Source organism: Chamaea fasciata, unplaced genomic scaffold, assembly GCF_029207755.1.
Source record: "Chamaea fasciata isolate MVZ Bird 193981 ecotype frontalis unplaced genomic scaffold, bChaFas1.0.hap1 SCAF_5, whole genome shotgun sequence".
In the NCBI taxonomy this organism is placed as follows: Eukaryota; Metazoa; Chordata; class Aves; order Passeriformes; family Sylviidae; genus Chamaea; species Chamaea fasciata.
The window spans coordinates 862,963-881,374 of NW_027094090.1; the positions used below are offsets into that span (position 1 = coordinate 862,963).

Below are 18,412 nucleotides of genomic sequence, written 5' to 3' on the forward strand. Positions count from 1 at the left end.
TCGGAAAATACACGTTTATCACCTTTCTAAACTCCGGTAGTGCACTACAATTATACCTGTAATATTCATTTTAGTATTTGCCAAAAGGCGCCTTTGGAATCCGCGTTTATAACACTCTGAATCCCACCCCGACCCTTCATTCCCTGGTGGTTGCAGCTGGAAGAAATCCCTACGAATGCTCCTCAAAGCCCTCTCTGGGTTTTTGGGGTTTTTGTGGGGTTTCTTTTGTTTTTTCTTTTTGTGGGGTTTTTTTTTTGTTTGTTTTTTGGGGGGGATTTTTTGGTGGTTTTTTTTGTTTTGGTTTTTTTGGTTGTTTTTTTTTGGTTTGGTTGGTTTTTTTGTTTGTTTTTTGGGGTGTTTTTTTTGGCCTGTTCTCCATCCATGAAAACCTCGGGTTTTTTCCGCGGGCTCTCGCTCCCCCTCGTGCCTGCTTGGGGGAATTCCAGTTCCTCTCGGCTGGAATTCATCCCATTCCCTCCCTCCTCCGACAGATCCCATCCTTCCCTCATGGAATTTTCAGCAGGGATGGCAAATCCCTGGATTTTTTGAGGATTTGGGCAATAATTCCTATATATATATAATAATTTCTGTTTGGGCAATAATTCTCGTTCTCCGCTCAGGGCTTTAATCCCGTTCAACCTCTGGATGCTGGAAATTTTATTTCCATTTTTAAATTAAATTAAATTAAATTAAAATTAAATTTTATTTACTGAGGGCTTTGAATTGTTCTTTGCTCTGAAACTCATCCCTAAGTTGAGTTTCCCTAAATATCCCTAAATAAGTGATTTATTCATCAAAGTAGGGTTTAAAAGCTTTTCCTGATCATTCTCCCTTTTCCCGGGGCCAGGATTTGGAGCAGCTTTTCCCAGCGGGTCACTGCTGGTATTTCCTGAATTTTTAAATAATATTAAAATTATTAGGATAAACTATTTTAATAATGACCCTTGGTTTGAGTCAGGGATGTTGGAAATCACCATCCACGGGGAGTTAAAGGTTGGGGAGCATCAGGTAGGGAAGGAGGAAAATCCCGATTTCCTCCTTCTGACCTAAAGCTTCGTCTCATCTAAAAACTCCAAAGAAGCTCAAATACTCATCATCCACTTTTTTTTTAATTATCCACGGAGGAAAGAATGCCCGGGGTGCAAGGACAGCGAGAGCTCTGGGAATCCTTTGGCTCCATGGGAATATCCCTGCTCCGCAAATCCCACACTTCTGCATTTTCCTGGCACAAATTAAACTTGGAGATGGGACTGGAGGCAGCAGTGACCAGAAACTTCTTCCCATGTGGAAGGAGGAACTGCCAGCAGTGGGGAAATGCCGCCCCGAATGTAACAAACTCCCAGAAATTCCCGGGAATTCCAAGGAAGGAGGAGAAGGGAGGGGATGCTCCCAGCCCCACCTTCACCGTGGCACTGATGACAACCCAAAGAGGGCTCAGAAAGCTCACGGGAATTCGGGATTTTGGGTTGATTTCAGCGAAGATGAAACCTCAGCTCCAGGCTGCAGAGGGGCGGGATCGTGTTTGTATCCCGGTCTGGATGTGGAATGATGCGGGAGATCCTTTTCCAAGTGTTCCTTCCTGTCCTCTCTGCTCGGCAGAGGGAGCTGCAGCCCTGCCGGCGGCTCCGGCGCTGCTCTTCCCTGGGATTGCCATGAAGCGTTCACCGAGGAACGTGGAGCTCATTCCGCACCGGATCCATCCTTTAAAAGGAACGTGGAGCTCGTTCCGCACCGGATCCATCCTCTAAAAGCACCGTGGAATTCATTCCGCACCGGATCCATCCTTTAAAAGGAACGTGGAATGTGGAATTCATTCCGCACCGGATCCATCCTTTAAAAGCACCGTGGAATGTGGAATTCATTCCGCACCGGATCCATCCTTTAAAAGGAACGTGGAGCTCGTTCCGCACCGGATCCATCCTCTAAAAGCACCGTGGAATTCATTCCGCACCGGATCCATCCTTTAAAAGCACCGTGGAATGTGGAGTTCATTCCGCACCGGATCCATCCTTTAAAAGGAACGTGGAATTCGTTCCTCACCAGATCCATCCTTTAAAAGGAACGTGGAATTCATTCCGCACCGGATCCATCCTTTAAAAGCACCGTGGAACGTGGAATTTATTCCGCACCGGATCGATCTTTTAAAAACATTTACTGTGGAGTGTGGAGTTCATTCCGAACTGGATGGATCCTTTAAAAGCACCGTGGAATGTGGAGTTCATTCCGCACCGGATCCATCCTTTAAAAGCATTCACTGTGGAATGTGGAGTTCATTCCGCACCGGATCGATCTTTTAAAAGCACCGTGGAACGTGGAGCTCATTCCAAAACGGATGGATCCTTCAAAAGGATTCCCCTCGGAATGTGGAGTTCATTCCAGACTGGATGGATCCTTTCAAAGCACCGTGGAATGTGGAATTTATTCTGGATTGGATCGATCTTTTAAAAGCATTCACCATGGAATGCGGAGTTCATTCCGAACTGAATGGATCCTTTAAAAGGATTCCCCTCAGAATGTGGAGTTCATCCCGGGCTGGATCCATCCTTTCAAAGCACCGTGGGATGTGGAATTTATTCTGGACTGGATGGATCCTTTAAAAGGATTCCCCTTGGAATGTGGAGTTCATTCTGGACTGGAAGGATCCTTTAAAAGGATTCCCCCTCGGAATGTGGAGTTCATTCTGGACTGGAAGGATCCTTTAAAAGAATTCCCCCTCGGAATGTGGAGTTCATTCTGGACTGGAAGGATCCTTTAAAAGGATTCCCCCTCGGAATGTGGAGTTCATTCTGGACTGGAAGGATCCTTTAAAAGGATTCCCCCTCGGAATGTGGAGTTCATTCTGGACTGGATGGATCCTTTAAAAGAATTCCCCCTCGGAATGTGGAGTTCATTCTGGACTGGAAGGATCCTTTAAAAGAATTCCCCCTCGGAATGTGGAGTTCATTCTGGACTGGAAGGATCCTTTAAAAGGATTCCCCTTGGAATGTGGAGTTCATTCTGAACCGGAAGGATCCTTTAAAAGAATTCCCCCTCGGAATGTGGAGTTCATTCTGAACCGGAAGGATCCTTTAAAAGAATTCCCCCTCGGAATGTGGAGTTCATTCTGGACTGGAAGGATCCTTTAAAAGAATTCCCCCTCGGAATGTGGAGTTCATTCCGAACCGGATCGAGCCGGAGCTGTGCTCCAGTCAAGATTTGGGGCATCCCTGCCCTCTTCGGATTGACGCTGAAGGAATTTTGATGGTGCCCAGTGAAATCCTCAGTGCTGGGAGCCTCCGGCTCTAAATCCCGACGTGCCTGAGGGACATCACTGCTGGATTAGTGGGGACATCGGGATTTTGGGGACATCGGGATTTTGGGGACATCGGGATTTTGGGGACGCCGGGCTGGAATCATCAGCAGCTGCTGGATGGACACATCCTGCACACCGCAGCCAGGTTATTCCTGACTCAAACACCGAGCTGAGCTGAGGCTGGTGGGGAATGGATCCGAGCCCTTCCCGGGTTTGGAGTTTGGAGCAGGAATGAGGAACCCATCGCCGCTGCCCTGAGAGACATCAGTCCCTGAGGGTCCTGTGAGCTGTGGGGCCGGGCTGGTGCATTCCCAGTGCATTCCCAGTTTCATCCCAGTTCCTCCCAGTTCATCCCAGACGTGAGCGTGGAGATGTGGGACGGCGGCGCCTTCCAGCTGCCCCAGTGGATGGTGAGTTCCTGAGCTGCTCCCCTTTAACCAGCTGAATTCCTGCCGAGAACCTCGTTAAGGTGGGAGATTAACGAGCGTCGCTGGCAGGAATCGCCTCGTTAATTATGGGACGATAAAACAAAAATAGGGGTGATCCCCCGCCCTGCTCACCCCAAACCCGTTGTATGAACGTCCAGTTTTTATTGGGATTTGGGACTGGCAGGGAGTGGGATGGATTTTAACTCACCCCGTGCAGAAATTGAAATTCCCAAATTCTTTGCAGGTGGGTTTGGAGAGTTTGTGCTGCTTAATCCCACAGAAAATTCTTGTTTTCCTCCCTTTGTTCCCTAAAAAACCCCCCAATATTTGTGTCCCATAATCAATTAAAGGCACTCAGAACAATTCCCTGGGACTGAGCGTCGTTCTCTCTGTTTTTATTTGACTGACACAGAAATCACAGAAGATTCCTGAGCGCAGTGTGGTCCAGGAGATTTGGAATTTCATCCCAGATCCATCTTTTCATCTTAATTTTTTTACCATCAATTTACATCCTGCCGTCAGAATAAAACCTCTAAAAAACTTCCCGACGCCCTCCAGGGGCAAAAAAATTCTCCTCATTTGAGTGGTTAAAAGAGCTTGGAATGGATCCCAAATATTAAAATCCACTTTTCCCTTCTTCTCCAGTGGAAAGAATTCCCAAAGCAGCTGGAAATAAAATGATACAAAAACTGAGCAAGGCTTGGAAGGCAGAATTCCATGTCTGGGCTTGGCTCCAATGGATCAATATTTGTTTGTTTGTCTGTTTATCTTATATTTCTGCTCACATCTCCAATTTCTGGATTTGAACTTGTCCTTCCTGGTAGTTCTTCTGAAAACACTTGGATCAGTGGGATAAAAAGTTGGAATTCTGGTGCTTCCGCAAAGGAAATGTAATTTTATTTTATTTTATTTTATTTTATTTTATTTTATTTTATTTTATTTTATTTTATTTTATTTTATTTTATTTTATTCTATTTTATTCTATTTTATTCTATTTTATTCTATTTTATTCTATTTTATTCTATTTTATTTACAGATATTGTCCATGCAGTGTTTTATTTTATTTTATTTTATTTTATTTTATTTTATTTTATTTTATTTTATTTTATTTTATTTTATTTTATTTTATCTTATCTTATTTTATTTTATTTTATTTACAGATATTGTCCATGCAGTATTTTATTTTATCTTGTTTTATCTTATTTTATTTTATTTTATTTACAGATATTGTCCATGCAGTATTTTATTTTATCTTGTTTTATCTTATTTTATTTTATTTTATTTACAGACATTGTCCATGCAGTATTTTTTGTTTTGTTTTATTTTATTTTATTTTATTTTATTCTATTTTATTTTATTTTATTTTATTTACAGATATTGTCCATGCAGTGGATTCAGACATCATTATTCCCCTTTTTATCCAGCTTTATGTTCCCTGCTATCCCTTTCATAATTTCATGGATTATATTTGAAAATTCCAGTTTATTCTCCCTCTCGCTGTATTTTTTGTGGCACGATCCTTTCAGCCTTCCCCCAGATTTTAGCGTATTTTTCTCATCAGGAGCGAATTTTGCCTTTCAGGGTTATCAGTGGCAAACTTTGCGTCCTTCACAACTTCATTTATTGACTCAGATGTGGGTTTTCCTTTGTAAAATCGTGGAGTTTTCCTTCAAAAATAAACCTCTCCCTGTGGGTTCTCTGATTTTTTTTAATCCTTTACGGATTTGGTGCTTTTGGGATCAGGCTCAAGTGACAAAAAACTGGATTTAAACAGACGTTTTTATTCTTACAGCTTCAGTAATTTCCTTTTTATTACGATTTCATGGGTGGTTTGAAGCTGCCGTGGCATCAAATCCATCTCCAAAGGGCTCCGGCTCATGTCCTGCAGCCACGTTTTTAATCAGGATTTTAACTCGGCTCATTTGCATTTTACGGGGCTCCTCGGGTCAGCCACAATTCAAGAAATAATTAGCCCGAGCTCTAAATTGCTCGTTATCCTTAAGGTCATGATTTCAAACAGCCTTTTAGGTCTTGAATGTTCTCGCTGAGTCCCTGGTTTTAACCTCTTGTTGTTGACCAAAGATTGGGAAATTGTAGGAGTGGTGAATGAAAATAATAATGATAATAATGATAATAATGATAATGATAATAATAATAATAATAATAATAATAATAATAATAATAATAATAATAATTCCTTTGGGTTCAGCAGGGATGGGGATTCTGAGATTCCGAACCTCCCCGGCGCAGCTTTCCCATGCAGGAATTTTCCCTAAAATCCCTCCTGACCACCCTCAGCAGGGAACTCTTTCGGAGAGAATCGGGAAAAAATTAATATTTTTGGCAAACAAAACACTTAACAAGCATAAAGAACGAATGATATGAAACAGCAAAACTTCTTGTTGCTTTGGAGGGAGATGGTAAAAGTGAGAGAAATTCTTTGCTACTTTTTGAATTTTAACCCTGCAAACATATAAATATTAAATATTTATATATACACACACGTATATAAAATATATATTTATAATGTATATATTTGTATGTATATATAAAATATTTATTATATGCAAGTATAGATATTAAATGTATATACTTATCTATGTAAATATATAATATTAATATATTTCATTATATATTGATTAATATATATATTTGTAGAGTTTATATATAATATTATATTTACAGGTATATATAATAAAACTACAAACTCTACATATATTACACATGTGTATATATGGATATAAAAACGATATATAACTATGTACAATGGCAGTGACATTCAACAAAAAGCGATGTTTGCACGGGGTTTTTTACCTCGTGATCAGATTTTCCTTGAGTTTTCTTTTCCTGCATCTTCGGTTTTATTTTCCCGCGTCATTTGCTACGTCCAACCTGGTTTTTGAGCAATTTTGATTTAAACTGGGGTTGGTTTTTTTTTTTTTTTTTTTGACAAATCTTTTATAGGGATTTTATTTTTATTTTTATTTATTGTACGGAGGAGTTTAGACTGGGCAGAACTGACCTGTTCGCTGCAAGTCGAGGCCATGTGGAAAAACCCTTTTTTTTCTTTTTTCCTGCTTTTTTTGTGGGATTGTGACCGACAGAGGTGGGAAAAATGCTTTTCCCATGGAAAAACTCTTTGGCCCGGGTGGGTGACTCCTCATTCCCAACCTTTCTTTGGCAAATCGTCGTAAATCCACCATAATTCATCATAAAATGATGTAGAAACTGAAATTCCCGAGTTCTTTGCGGGTGGATTGCTTAATCCCGCAGAAAACTCCAGTTTTCTCTCTTTGTTCCCTGAAAAATAAATCAATATCTGTGTCCAATAATCAATTAAAGACACTCAAACCAGAATAATTTCCTGGGACTGAGCGTCGTTCTCTCTGTTTTTATCTGACTGACACAGAAATCACAGAAGATTTCCTGAGCTCCGGGGCGGAGGTGAAGCAAAATCTTTTAATTTCAGCCTTTTTATCGAATATTAATTCTTAATTTTACCGTATCGGGCTCGACCTTCACTGAGGAGAAAAAGGGGATTTATTTTTTTTCCCCCCCCAAGAAAAACCTTTGATATTTCAAATTTTCATGTTTTTTGATTATTGTACAACTCGGGAATTCTGGGGGCGAGGGGTTTCCCTCCTTTTTTGTTGTTGTTTTTATTCCCCCATCCATTCCTCCAGGAGTTGCTTTCACACAGCTCAGGAAATTTTCTTCCTGTTTTAGTGGATTCCCTGAAATCCAGGAGATGGAAAGGAACATTTTGGGAAGGAATTTTCCCTGGCTGCGTTTTCCATCCTCGGGACAACTGTTGAGGAGCAGGATTGGATCCGATCTGGGATAAATCTGGTGTAAATCCGGTGTAAAATCAGGTGTACAGGAAGAATCAGGGCCGGTGGAGTTTTTTATTCCATATTCAGTCAGAAGTGGTGCCCTGCTGCTTCCCAAATCCCTTTTCCTTGGAGTCACAGGATGGAATCACAGGATGGAGTGGAGGTCAGTGCCTCACCACCCTCGTTTTTTCCCATTTTTTCCCTTCCTTGGATCATCTCTTCCCACCTAACGATGGGAATGAACGGAGCCCGTAACAGGACAATCATTTTAATTCCCATTTAGCAGCTGGCGTTGTTATCCAAGGAGTTTTATCCCTGATAATTTATAAGATAATTCCCATAAAAAACCCTCAACCTCCTGCCCAGAGAAGCTGTGGCTGCTCCATCCCTGGAAGTGTCCGAGGCTGGAGCAACCTGGGATAAGTGGGAGGTGGAATGGGATTTCAGGTCCCTTCCAACCCAAACCATCCCACGATCCCGTAAATTCCCAAAAGGATCGGAACGACGCGGGGATGAACGTCGGAGTCCGCACCCTTCCAAGGACAAAACTCTGTCCTGCTTGCCTTGGGGGACGCAGCGAGGGCCGGGATAATTAAAATCATAACAATTAAAAACCCCCACTTCTTTGCCCTCCAACAAACGCCCCCGTTGTTTTAGTTGCTCATTAGTTAATTTCCTTCTAACGAGGCTCCGTCAACGCAATCATCTGACATTGTTGGAAGGGGGGGGGGGGGGGAAGGACCCCAGTTAAAGGAGCTTAATTAGCGAGTTAATTATAGAGAGCAGGGAAATGTTCTAGTTACATAAACAAGGCATTGTTATGCACACCCCAGCCCGGGCCGCGTTCAAAAAACCGCCTCGGAGCCTCCCGAGGTCAGGGCCACGCCGTAATTCCACAGGAAAAAAAAAACAACCACATTGTTTGGTCGGGACGCCTCATTAGGTCTGCCAAAAAAACCCAACGAAACAACAAAAATGGGGGGAAAAAAACCCCAACAAACCTCCAAGAGTCTGAAAATCCAACTGGCCTCCCGCCCGGGGTGGAACCGGAGCGGGCAGGATCAGCGGGATGAGGACGGGGCTGGCGGGTATAAATTGGGCATTCCCTGCTCCTGCGGCCGGCCGGGCCACCATGCCCAACAAGAAGAAATACAACGTCAACGGGGAGTCGGGGATGAAGGCCCAGGTGAGGGCACTCTTGGGGACCATAATTATGGGGTTTTCTGCTCAAAAAAAAAAAAACCCCGCGTGGTTTTTTTTCTCTCACCTCTCTCTTCTTCCTCCTTTCCTTGGTGTTTCCACCCCATCGCTTTATCCCTCGGCTGGAGAAAATCCTGATCTCCGGAGAGGTTCTCTTGATTTTCTCTTGAGAGTGATGAAGTGTCCGGGCAAACGTTGTTCTTCTGCCTGGAGAGGTTGGTGGTCTCAAGGGAGTTTTCCATGAAAACCTTTTCCGGGAGACGTTTTTTTGGCACGGAGAAGCAGCTCAGTGTGGCACTTTGTGGTGGAAACCCCGGGTCGGATGGAGCATTTGGCTCATTTGGAATGTGAAATGTCCAGGCAAACGTTGCTCCAGGGTTGTTTTCCTGCCTGGAGGGGTTGGTGGGCTCAGCTCAGGGAGGTTTTCCATGAAAACCTTTTCCGGGAGACGTTTTTTTGGCACGGAGAAGCAGCTCAGTGTGGCACTTTGTGGTGGAAACCCCGGGTCGGATGGAGCATTTGGCTCATTTGGAATGCGAAGGTGAAACCTCACCTGCGCTCAGCCCTCATTAACCCCTCGTGCCCCCTGCACAGGGTGATGTTTTTCCAGCGGGAATCGTTTGTTCCTGCTGGAAGTTGAAAGCAGCAGCTCTCAGAGCGGCTTGGGCTCCTGAATCCAAGGGGCTGCAGCTCTCCAGGGCTCCACAGCTCCTCCTTGGAGCTGTTGCCTTCAGAGGGGTTTTGGTGGGAGCTGAATGAGCTCAGCCTGGAGCCAGGTCTCTCTTTCCATCCTCATCTGGAACATTCCCACCTTCCCATCCTGGCTGTCGTGGGTATGGCAGGGATTGGCGCACCCTGGGATAGGGGAAGGTGGCAGGGATGGAACTGGATGATCTTTAAGGTCCCATCCAACTCAAACCACTCCGGGACTCTGAGAAATTCCCCTTTTGCCCGCTCTGTCTGTTCCGTAAAGGATTAAACCCAGAGGATGTTGGCCAAGGCGAGCCGAAAGCAGATCCGAGCCTTGAGCTGGCCCCTTCCCGAATTTCCCTATCCTGGCGCTTCCTTCCGCCTCCTGGGCTGTCTCAGCTAGAGCTGAACCCAGCTTGTGGCAATGTTTAAGGGCTTTAAACCTCAAAGGGTTTATTTGAAACTCTGGCTCTAATTCTGCCTGATCCAGGACTTCTTTTGCTTCGTCCTTCACTCGGGTTTGGATGTGCGAGGGCTCAGAGAGCCCTGAATTCCCGAGATCGTTGTGTTGTGTGAAAAGCTGTTTTCGATGTCCTTGAAGAGGTGATGTGGCAGAGGAGAAGGTGAATTTAACCCAAATTGTTCCCCCTTTGCTGAAATCCCTGCGTGCCTCCAGCACCGCTTCACGCCAATCACCTCCTCCTTTGATGGAGCTGCTCGGCCGTGGAGGGATTTGTTCTAAATTAAGGGGAAGAAAAAAGGACGAAAAAGAGAAATTATTTCAGGCCAGCGGCTTTTTAGATGAGGAACACAAACTCTGGTGTGTGTGTGCAAAGCCCCCGTCCCGCCCGCCGGGATCAGGGCGTTAATCCCTGGCTGTAACCTGAGTTTGGTGTGGATTTTCCCTTCCCCATGGCTGTTCCTCACCCGTGGTGCACTCCTGAAAACTTGTGTTCTCCAGGCGTCTGTGCTCTCAAAACTCAACAGCCTGGAGCGACATCTCCAGTCTTGGCTGGAAGGACTGAAATTCAATGGAACGGGCAATTTACTGTATCCAGTCCCTGTTAAACAACAGGAATTGTGCTCCAGGCCACGACTGAGACGGTGCCGGTGTCTCCTCAAGGCTTTGGGCTCTTGGGATCGATCTGGTGAGGTTTGGTTTTTTTTATTTACAAAAACTCCCTGATTTCTTTCCACAGATCCAGTTTGCCGACCAGAAGCAGGAGTTCAACAAGCGCCCGACCAAGATCGGCCGCCGGTCGCTGTCGCGCTCCATCTCGCAGTCCTCGACAGACAGCTACAGCTCAGGTGTGTGCAGGGACCTCCCTCCCCTGCCCTGGGCCCAGGGGGAAGGCGTGGAAACAGGGCTTTGCTTTCTTCCTTGATGGAAACCTTCCCTTCCCTTCCCTTCCCTTCCCTTCCCTTCCCTTCCCTTCCCTTCCCTTCCCTTCCCTTCCCTTCCCTTCCCTTCCCTTCCCTTCCCTTCCCTTCCCTTCCCTTCCCTTCCCTTCCCTTCCCTTCCCTTCCCTTCCCTTCCCTTCCCTTCCCTTCCCTTCCCTTCCCTTCCCTTCCCTTCCCTTCCCTTCCCTTCCCTTCCCTTCCCTTCCCTTCCCTTCCCTTCCCTTCCCTCTCCATTCCCTTCCCTCCCTCTCCATTCCCTTCCCTTCCCTCCTGTCCTCCCCATCCTATTCCTCCCGGGGTCGGAAAAACAGTTTTTCCACATTTTATTCCTGTTGGAGCATCGTCTTCCCTCCTGTTCCTGAACAAATCCACGGGGATCCCTCTGTGGCTTTTTGGCACGTGAGGTTGGAGTCTTTGAGGACTTGGAAGGGCTCTTGGAAGGGGTTTCTCCTGCTGGAATCTCGCTGGATGGATTTTTGGGAGTCGTGGCAGCTCACGGTGTATTTGGGGAGAATCTGGGTGGTTTCAGGGACCTTGGAGCTCCTCTCATTCCAACCCCCTGCCGTGGTCAAGGACACCTTCCATGAGTGCGGGTTCTTCCAAGCCTCATCCAGCCCGGTCTGAGACGTTCAAAGCTCTTCATTCCCAGTGTGGAAAACCTCAGAAAGCTCAGGCTGCGGCTCCTCCTGATGGTTCATGGCTGGTGGCCAGAACTTCCAGAACTCCTCCCAACTGGGGACCCTCCTTGGTGTTCCTCCACTCATTCCCACCACGCCGAGGATGTCGGAGACGAGCTGGGCCAGGACCGGGCTGTGAGGAGTTCGTGGCATTCCTCATGTTTGGAAGAGCAGAGGTGGAGGAGCCGTGGTTATCTGGTCATTCATCTCCTGGTGGTCATCTCCAGAATCTGCAGCTGCTGGCGGTTCTGGTCTGATCCTGGACGCCGCAGTCCCACGGCTTCATCCCGGTTTTTGTGGGAGAGATGACTGTTCCTTGTCTCCTTTCCCAGCTCCCGCCTTGGTGCTTCCTTCATGCTGCTTCGCAGGCTTGGAGGAACCTCCAAAGTCTCTTCCAGAGGTTGGGAGGAGCCCCCCAAAATCTGGGGACAACCTGGGTGACCCATCCTGCTGGCACTGGCTGCGCTCCCATGGAAAAGGCAGAAATTCAGCAATGCTCATGCCACGTTCTCTCCAGGAGCACATCAACCTGGGCTCTGCTTGGAATCCACAACTCCATCCGGTCCCTGAGCACCTGGGAATATTTTGGGATTATTTTTGCAGACTCTGGGTCTGCTTAGCTTGGCTGACGTCGCTGCGTTCGCTCCCGAGTCACAGCTGGAAGGGCTTGGTGCAACTTCGGGGAATTCTCCTCCTCTCCTTGCAATTAACATCAGAGTTGCAGTTAATTATCTCCTGGAAATGTCCTATTTCCTGCTAATTAAAGGAGCGAGACTGGAATTCCTGATGGGGGACTAAAGTTCCGTAAGGGCGGATGGATGGATGGATGGATGGATGGATGGAGGGATGGATGATGGAGGGATGGATGATGGATGATGGATGGATGACAGATGCATGGATGGGAATGGATGATGGATGGATGGAGGGATGAATGGATGATGGAGGGATGGATGGATGGATGGATGGATGGAGGGATGGAGGCATGGATGGATGGATGGATGGATGGATGGATGGATGGATGGATTGGATGGATGATGGATGGATGGATGGATGGATGGATGGATGGATGGATGGATGGATGGAGGGATGGATCCATGGATGGAGGGATGGATGGAGGGATGGATGGATGGATGGATGGATGGATGGAGGGATGGAGGCATGGATGGATGGATGATGGATGGATGGATGGATGGATGGATGGATGGATGGATGGATGGATGGAGGGATGGATCCATGGATGGAGGGATGGATGGAGGGATGGAGGGATGGATGGATGGATGGATGGATGGATGGATGGAGGGATGGATCCATGGATGGAGGGATGGAGGGATGGATGGATGGATGATGGATGGATGACAGATGGATGGATGGGGAATGGATGATGGATGGATGGAGGGATGGATCCATGGATGCATGGATGGAGGGAGGGATGGATGGATGGATGCATGGATGGAGGGATGGGGAATGGATGGAGGGGTGGGGAATGGATGGAGGGATGAGGGATGGATGGATGGATGGATGGATGGATGGATGGATGGATGGATGGAGGGATGGATGGATGGAGAGATGGATGGATGGATGGAGGGATGGATGGATGGAGGGATGGATGGAGGGATGGAGGGATGAATGGATGGATGGATGGATGGATGGATGGATGGATGGATGGATGGAGGGATGGAGGGATGGATGGAGGTATTTTTTCAGGTCAGCCCAGCCTGGATGACCCAAGTGCTCAGCATTGTGCATTACCCACCATGGGCACGTTCTGAGATGGGATTAGGACAGGAATATCTGGGATTCAAGGCTGCTGATTTCATCCTCATTCCGTTTCATACTTTTTGGAAGGTTTTAGAGGGAGCAAACCAGGGGCTTTGTCTTTATTTGGGGCCCGTCACGGGGTCAGGCTGCGCAGTTTTTGCCCTTGGTGATGCCAATCTAGGCACCCTCAGCTCCAATATCAGCAAAGCCAGACTTGGCTGAGTTTGGGCTCTGGCCCGGGCTTTGCTGGGGCAGGGCGTGGATGGAGGTCACCTGAGACCTGCTGCTGCTGCTTTTATGTCGTTCTCTTGGAAACCACGGAATTGTGGAATATCCTGAGCTGGGAAGGACCCGCGTGGGTGGTGGAGCCCAATGATCTGCACGTAACACATTGATGATGGAACTCGTGGGATCCTGGAATGGTTTGGGTGGGAAGGGACCTCCAAGTCCACCCGGTGCCACCCCTGCCGTGGGCTGGGACACCTCCCAGTGTCCCAGGGTGCTCCAAGCCTTCTCCAGCCTTGGACATTCCAGGGATGTGGAATCCTCAAGCTTTCCAGACAGAGACACAAACACGTAACCAAATAATCCAATTTTTGTTTCAGTTTTCCATAACTCACGGAATGCCAGGCCCAGGGAGGAAGTTTTCATTCATCAACTTTGGAGAACATTTTCAGGAAACTGTCCCATCAGTTGGTGACAGGAATCCTTTCAATCCTCGTTTTTCATTTTACGGAAAAACAAAAGACAAAATTGACTTTTACAGATTCAGTTTGGTGTTAAAATAACTAACAGCATTCATTTAATTACCGCAATTATATTATATTTTAGATTTATTTATATCATATTTTAGATTTATTTAGTAGTAAAAAACCTCCTGCCTATGAAAATCTGGTGACTCCAGGCAGGATTTTTTTGTTTTGTTCCCAAAAAAAAAAAAAATTCACTTTTCGCCCCCAGAACCAAAACTCCCTGGTTTTAAAGTAACCTCTACACAGATTAAGTCTCTTCAAGGAACTAATCCTCCTCCAAGTAATTAATCCTTCCTCCTGGAGCCCCTGATGCAGAGTTGGGTTTTACATAAAGTGCCCTTTGTGGTTGATCCGCGCTCCTGGTCCCTCAGGTGGAGGGTGGGACTCACCCTCCACCCCCTGCCGAGGGCGGGGAGAAATTCCAGCAATGCAAATCCCCTCTTAATTCCCTGGGAGTGGGAGCCGGGCGGCTCCGGGGGAGCCTGGCACACCCACGGCGCCCGGGCTGAGCTTTTTCCTCGGAATCTTGAAACCCCTTCCCGTGAGCCAGGAGGGAGAGCGTGGAGCGTGTTGGGTCCTGCAGGAAGCACAACCCCGTGGCCAGTTTAATTCCTTTTTTTTTAGGGGAGGGGTTTTTTTGGAGTCGATCGGGGTTGCAGATTGTTTGATTTACTCTGGATAAATAAATGAAGGGAATGTTGGAATCTGTCCCCACTCCAGGCCTGGAATGCTGCTGGAATCCAGGCTGGTGGGATCAGCACCGTGAGAACCTCCCACCCCTCCTGCTGCCCCTGGTGCAGATTTGGGGTGGAAATCGGGAATTTTGGGCCGTTGGCTGGAGCAGCTCCCGGAGTTCTTTGGGTTCCAGAGGTGCGTGGGGATGTGGAAGGAGGAGTATCCATCACCGTGTCCGTCATTCCCAGCCATCCAAAATATCGGCCAACTCCACCAGGGCTGTCAGGGATGGAGCTGTTCCACCACGGAATTCATCTGGGATGGAATAAATCATGGGATGCCAGGCCTCAGGTTCAGTTGAGCTGGAGGGAAAGGACTTGGAGCAGAGCAATTCCATGAGGAAGGAGGGAGTCTCCAGTTGGGTCCTGGAAGGGTCACCTCGAAGGGAAGGACTTGGAGCAGAACAATTCCATGAGGAATAAAGGAGTGGCCAGTTGGGTCCTGGAAGGATCACCTGGAGAGGAAGGACTTGGAGCAGAAGAATTCCATGAGGGAATGGCCAGCTGGGTCCTGGAACAGTCACCTGGAGAGGATGGACTTGGAGCAGAGCAATTCCATGAGGGAATGGCCAGTTGGATCCTGGAAGGATCACCAGGAGAGGAAGGACTTGGAACAGAAAATTCCATGAGGAATGAGGGAACCTCCAGTTGGGTCCTGGAAGGATCACCAGGAGAGGAAGGACTTGGAACAGAAAATTTCATGAGGAATGAGGGAACCTCCAGCTGGGTCCTGGAAGGGTCACCTGGAAGGGAAGGACTTGGAGCAGAAGAATTCCATGAGGGAATGGGCAGTTGGGTCCTGGAAGGGTCACCTGGAGAGGAAAGAGGAGCTGGGATTTGGAGCTCACTGCGTTGCTCTCTGGCTGCTGGTGCCAGTCCTGGAAGATGGAAGACGAGATCTGGTTTCCCACAGCGAGGGCAGATTCCAGAGGAAAACGTGGCGCAAGGATTTCTTCGGCAGAGCAGAAGTGGTGGTTGATCCATCAAATCATTCCAGAGGAAAACGCGGCACAAGGGATTCCTTCACCTGATCCAGAGCGGTGGCTAATCCATCGTGGCTCAAATCGGAAACTGATGTGGTTTTATTTAAGTGCCCGGGATTTTAGGAATCAAACGGGAAAGCGGATTTCTGACTCCACCAGGGGCTCCTCCACCTGTCTGCCGTGGGCTAATTCCGTAATCAGAAGTTTGGAGGACACTGATAACGAGGGAAGTCAATTACTGACAGCTCCTGGAATGAATTCGGCGCATCCACACTTTGTTTAAAGGCAGAACCTCAATCCGATCCCGTGGGGCTCCGAACAATTCCCGAGGAGGATGGAGAGCCAGCAGCTCCCTGGACAACCCAGCCCAGGTTTGAGTTGTCCTCCTGATGGAGAAGTTCCTTCCGACCATCCCACGTGAGCCTCCAGCTCATTGTCACGGTGAAGGAACACCAAAACGGAGCAAATCCAAGGATTGGGAATCCCACATCTAACGGGGAAATCATCCACTCACGCCCTCGCCGCGGCCGTTTGGGATGAAATAGGGTCTGGAATTACAATTCCTGCTGGGTTGGGAAGTGCTCTAAACCTCAGCAGGCATCTTGTGGGATGTCTTGGAGCTGTGGAATTCTGGGAAGAGAGGTGGGAGAGTGTTTGGGAAGAGAGGTGGGAGAACTTTTGGGAAGAGAGGTGGGAGAACTTTTGGGAAGAGAGGTGAGAGAATTTTGGGGAAGGGAGATGGGAGAACTTTTGGGAAGAGAGGTGGAGGAACTGTTGGGAAGAGAGGTGGGAGAACTTAGGTGAAGAGACATGAGAGAACATTTGGGAAGAGAGGTGGGAGAACATTTGGGAAGGGAGATGGGAGAACTGTTGGGAAGAGAAGTGGGAGAATTTTAGTGAAGAGAGGTGGGAGAACGTTTGGGAGGAGAGGTGGAAGAACTGTTGGGAAGACAGGTGGGAGAACTTTTGGGAAGGGAGATGGGAGAACGTTTGGGAAGAGAGGTGAGAGAATTTTGGGGAAGGGAGATGGGAGAACTTTTGGGAAGAGAGATGGGAGAACATTTGGGAAGAGAGGTGAGAGAATTTTGGGGAAGGGAGATGAGAGAACTTTTGGGAAGAGAGGTGGGAGAACATTTGGGAAGAGAAATGGAACAACTTTTGGGAAGAGAGGTGGGAGAATTTTAGTGAAGAGAGGTTGGAGAACGCTTGGGAGGAGAGGTGGAAGAACTGTTGGGAAGAGAGGTGGGACAACTTCGGAGAAGAGAGCCAGAAGAACTTTTGGGAAGAGAGGTGGGAGAACTTTTGGGAAGAGAGGTGGGAGAACTGTTGGGAAGAGAGGTGGGAGAACTTTGGAGAAGAGAGCCAGAAGAACTTCTGGGAGGAGAGGTGGGAAAACTTTTGGGAAGAGAGGTGGGAGAACTTTTGGGAAGAGAGGTGGGAGAACGTTTGGGAAGAGAGGTGGGAGAACGTTTGGGAAGAGAGGTGGGAGAACGTTTGGGAAGAGAGGTGGGAGAACTTTTGGGAGGAGAGGTGGGAGAACTTTTGGGAGGAGAGGTGGGAGAACATTTGGGAAGAGAGGTGGGAGAACGTTTGGGAAGAGAGGTGGGAGAACGTTTGGGAAGAGAGGTGGGAGAACATTTGGGAAGAGAGGTGGGAGAACGTTTGGGAAGAGAGATGGGAGAACGTTTGGGAAGAGAGGTGGGAGAAGGCCACGGAGGTGACGCCGTGTGGGAACTGGGCCCTGCTCAGCCCCTCACCTCTGCTGTGCTGTTGATGAGAACCCAAAACCCATCCCAGCTAAATCCCGCTGGGAAAACTCTCACCGTGACATCCCAGGAGAGATCCCAGCTGGGAGGACGGAAGGCTTGGGATGGAAAACCACCCATGGACACCACAGCCCCGTGGGGATCAGGGGGAAGTTTGGGAAGGTTTTAACCCCTTCCTGACCTCCTGTGCTGCCCGCAGCCGCCTCCTACACGGACAGCTCGGACGACGAGACCTCGCCGCGGGACAAGCAGCAGAAGAACTCCAAGGGCAGCAGCGACTTCTGCGTCAAGAACATCAAACAGGCCGAGTTCGGGCGCCGCGAGATCGAGATCGCCGAGCAGGGTAAACCCCGAGTCCCCGCTCCTGCTGGGGTGGGAAAGCTTCCGTGGGGTTTGGGGGTTTTCGGAAAGCTCCTGTGGGGTTTTGAGGGATGGGAACACTTCCAGAGGATTTTGGGGTTTTTGGAAAGCTTCCGTGGGGTTTTGGGGGTTTTCGGAAAGCTCCTTTGGGGTTTTGAGGGATGGGAAAGCTTCCGTGGGGTTTTGGGGTTTTTGGAAAGCTCCTGTGGGGTTTTGAGGGATGGGAAAGCTTCCGTGGGGTTTGGGGGTTTTGGGAAAGCTCCTGTGGGGTTTTGAGGGATGGGAACACTTCCAGAGGATTTTGGGGTTTTTGGAAAGCTTCCGTGGGGTTTGGGGGTTTTTGGAAAGCTCCTATGGGGTTTTGGGGGATGGGAAAGCTTCCGTGGGATTTTGGGGGTTTTTGGAAAGCTCCTGTGGGGTTTTGGGGGATGGGAACACTTCCAGAGGATTTTGGGGGTTTTGGAAAGCTTCCGTGGGGTTTGGGGGTTTTTGGAAAGCTCCTATGGGGTTTTGGGGGATGGGAAAGCTTCCGTGGGGT

General features: G+C 48.0%; 1 protein-coding gene across 1 annotated transcript in view; it reads right to left on the reverse strand.

The window, feature by feature from the left end:
- Positions 1-6,573, reverse strand: part of SHANK3 (SH3 and multiple ankyrin repeat domains 3) — a 55,760-nt gene extending 49,187 nt beyond the window's left edge. Inside the window, 1 exon segment of the mRNA XM_066184503.1 lies at positions 6,535-6,573. Coding sequence (XP_066040600.1) covers positions 6,535-6,573 — 39 coding nt within the window.
- Positions 6,574-18,412: the final 11,839 nt, after the last annotated feature.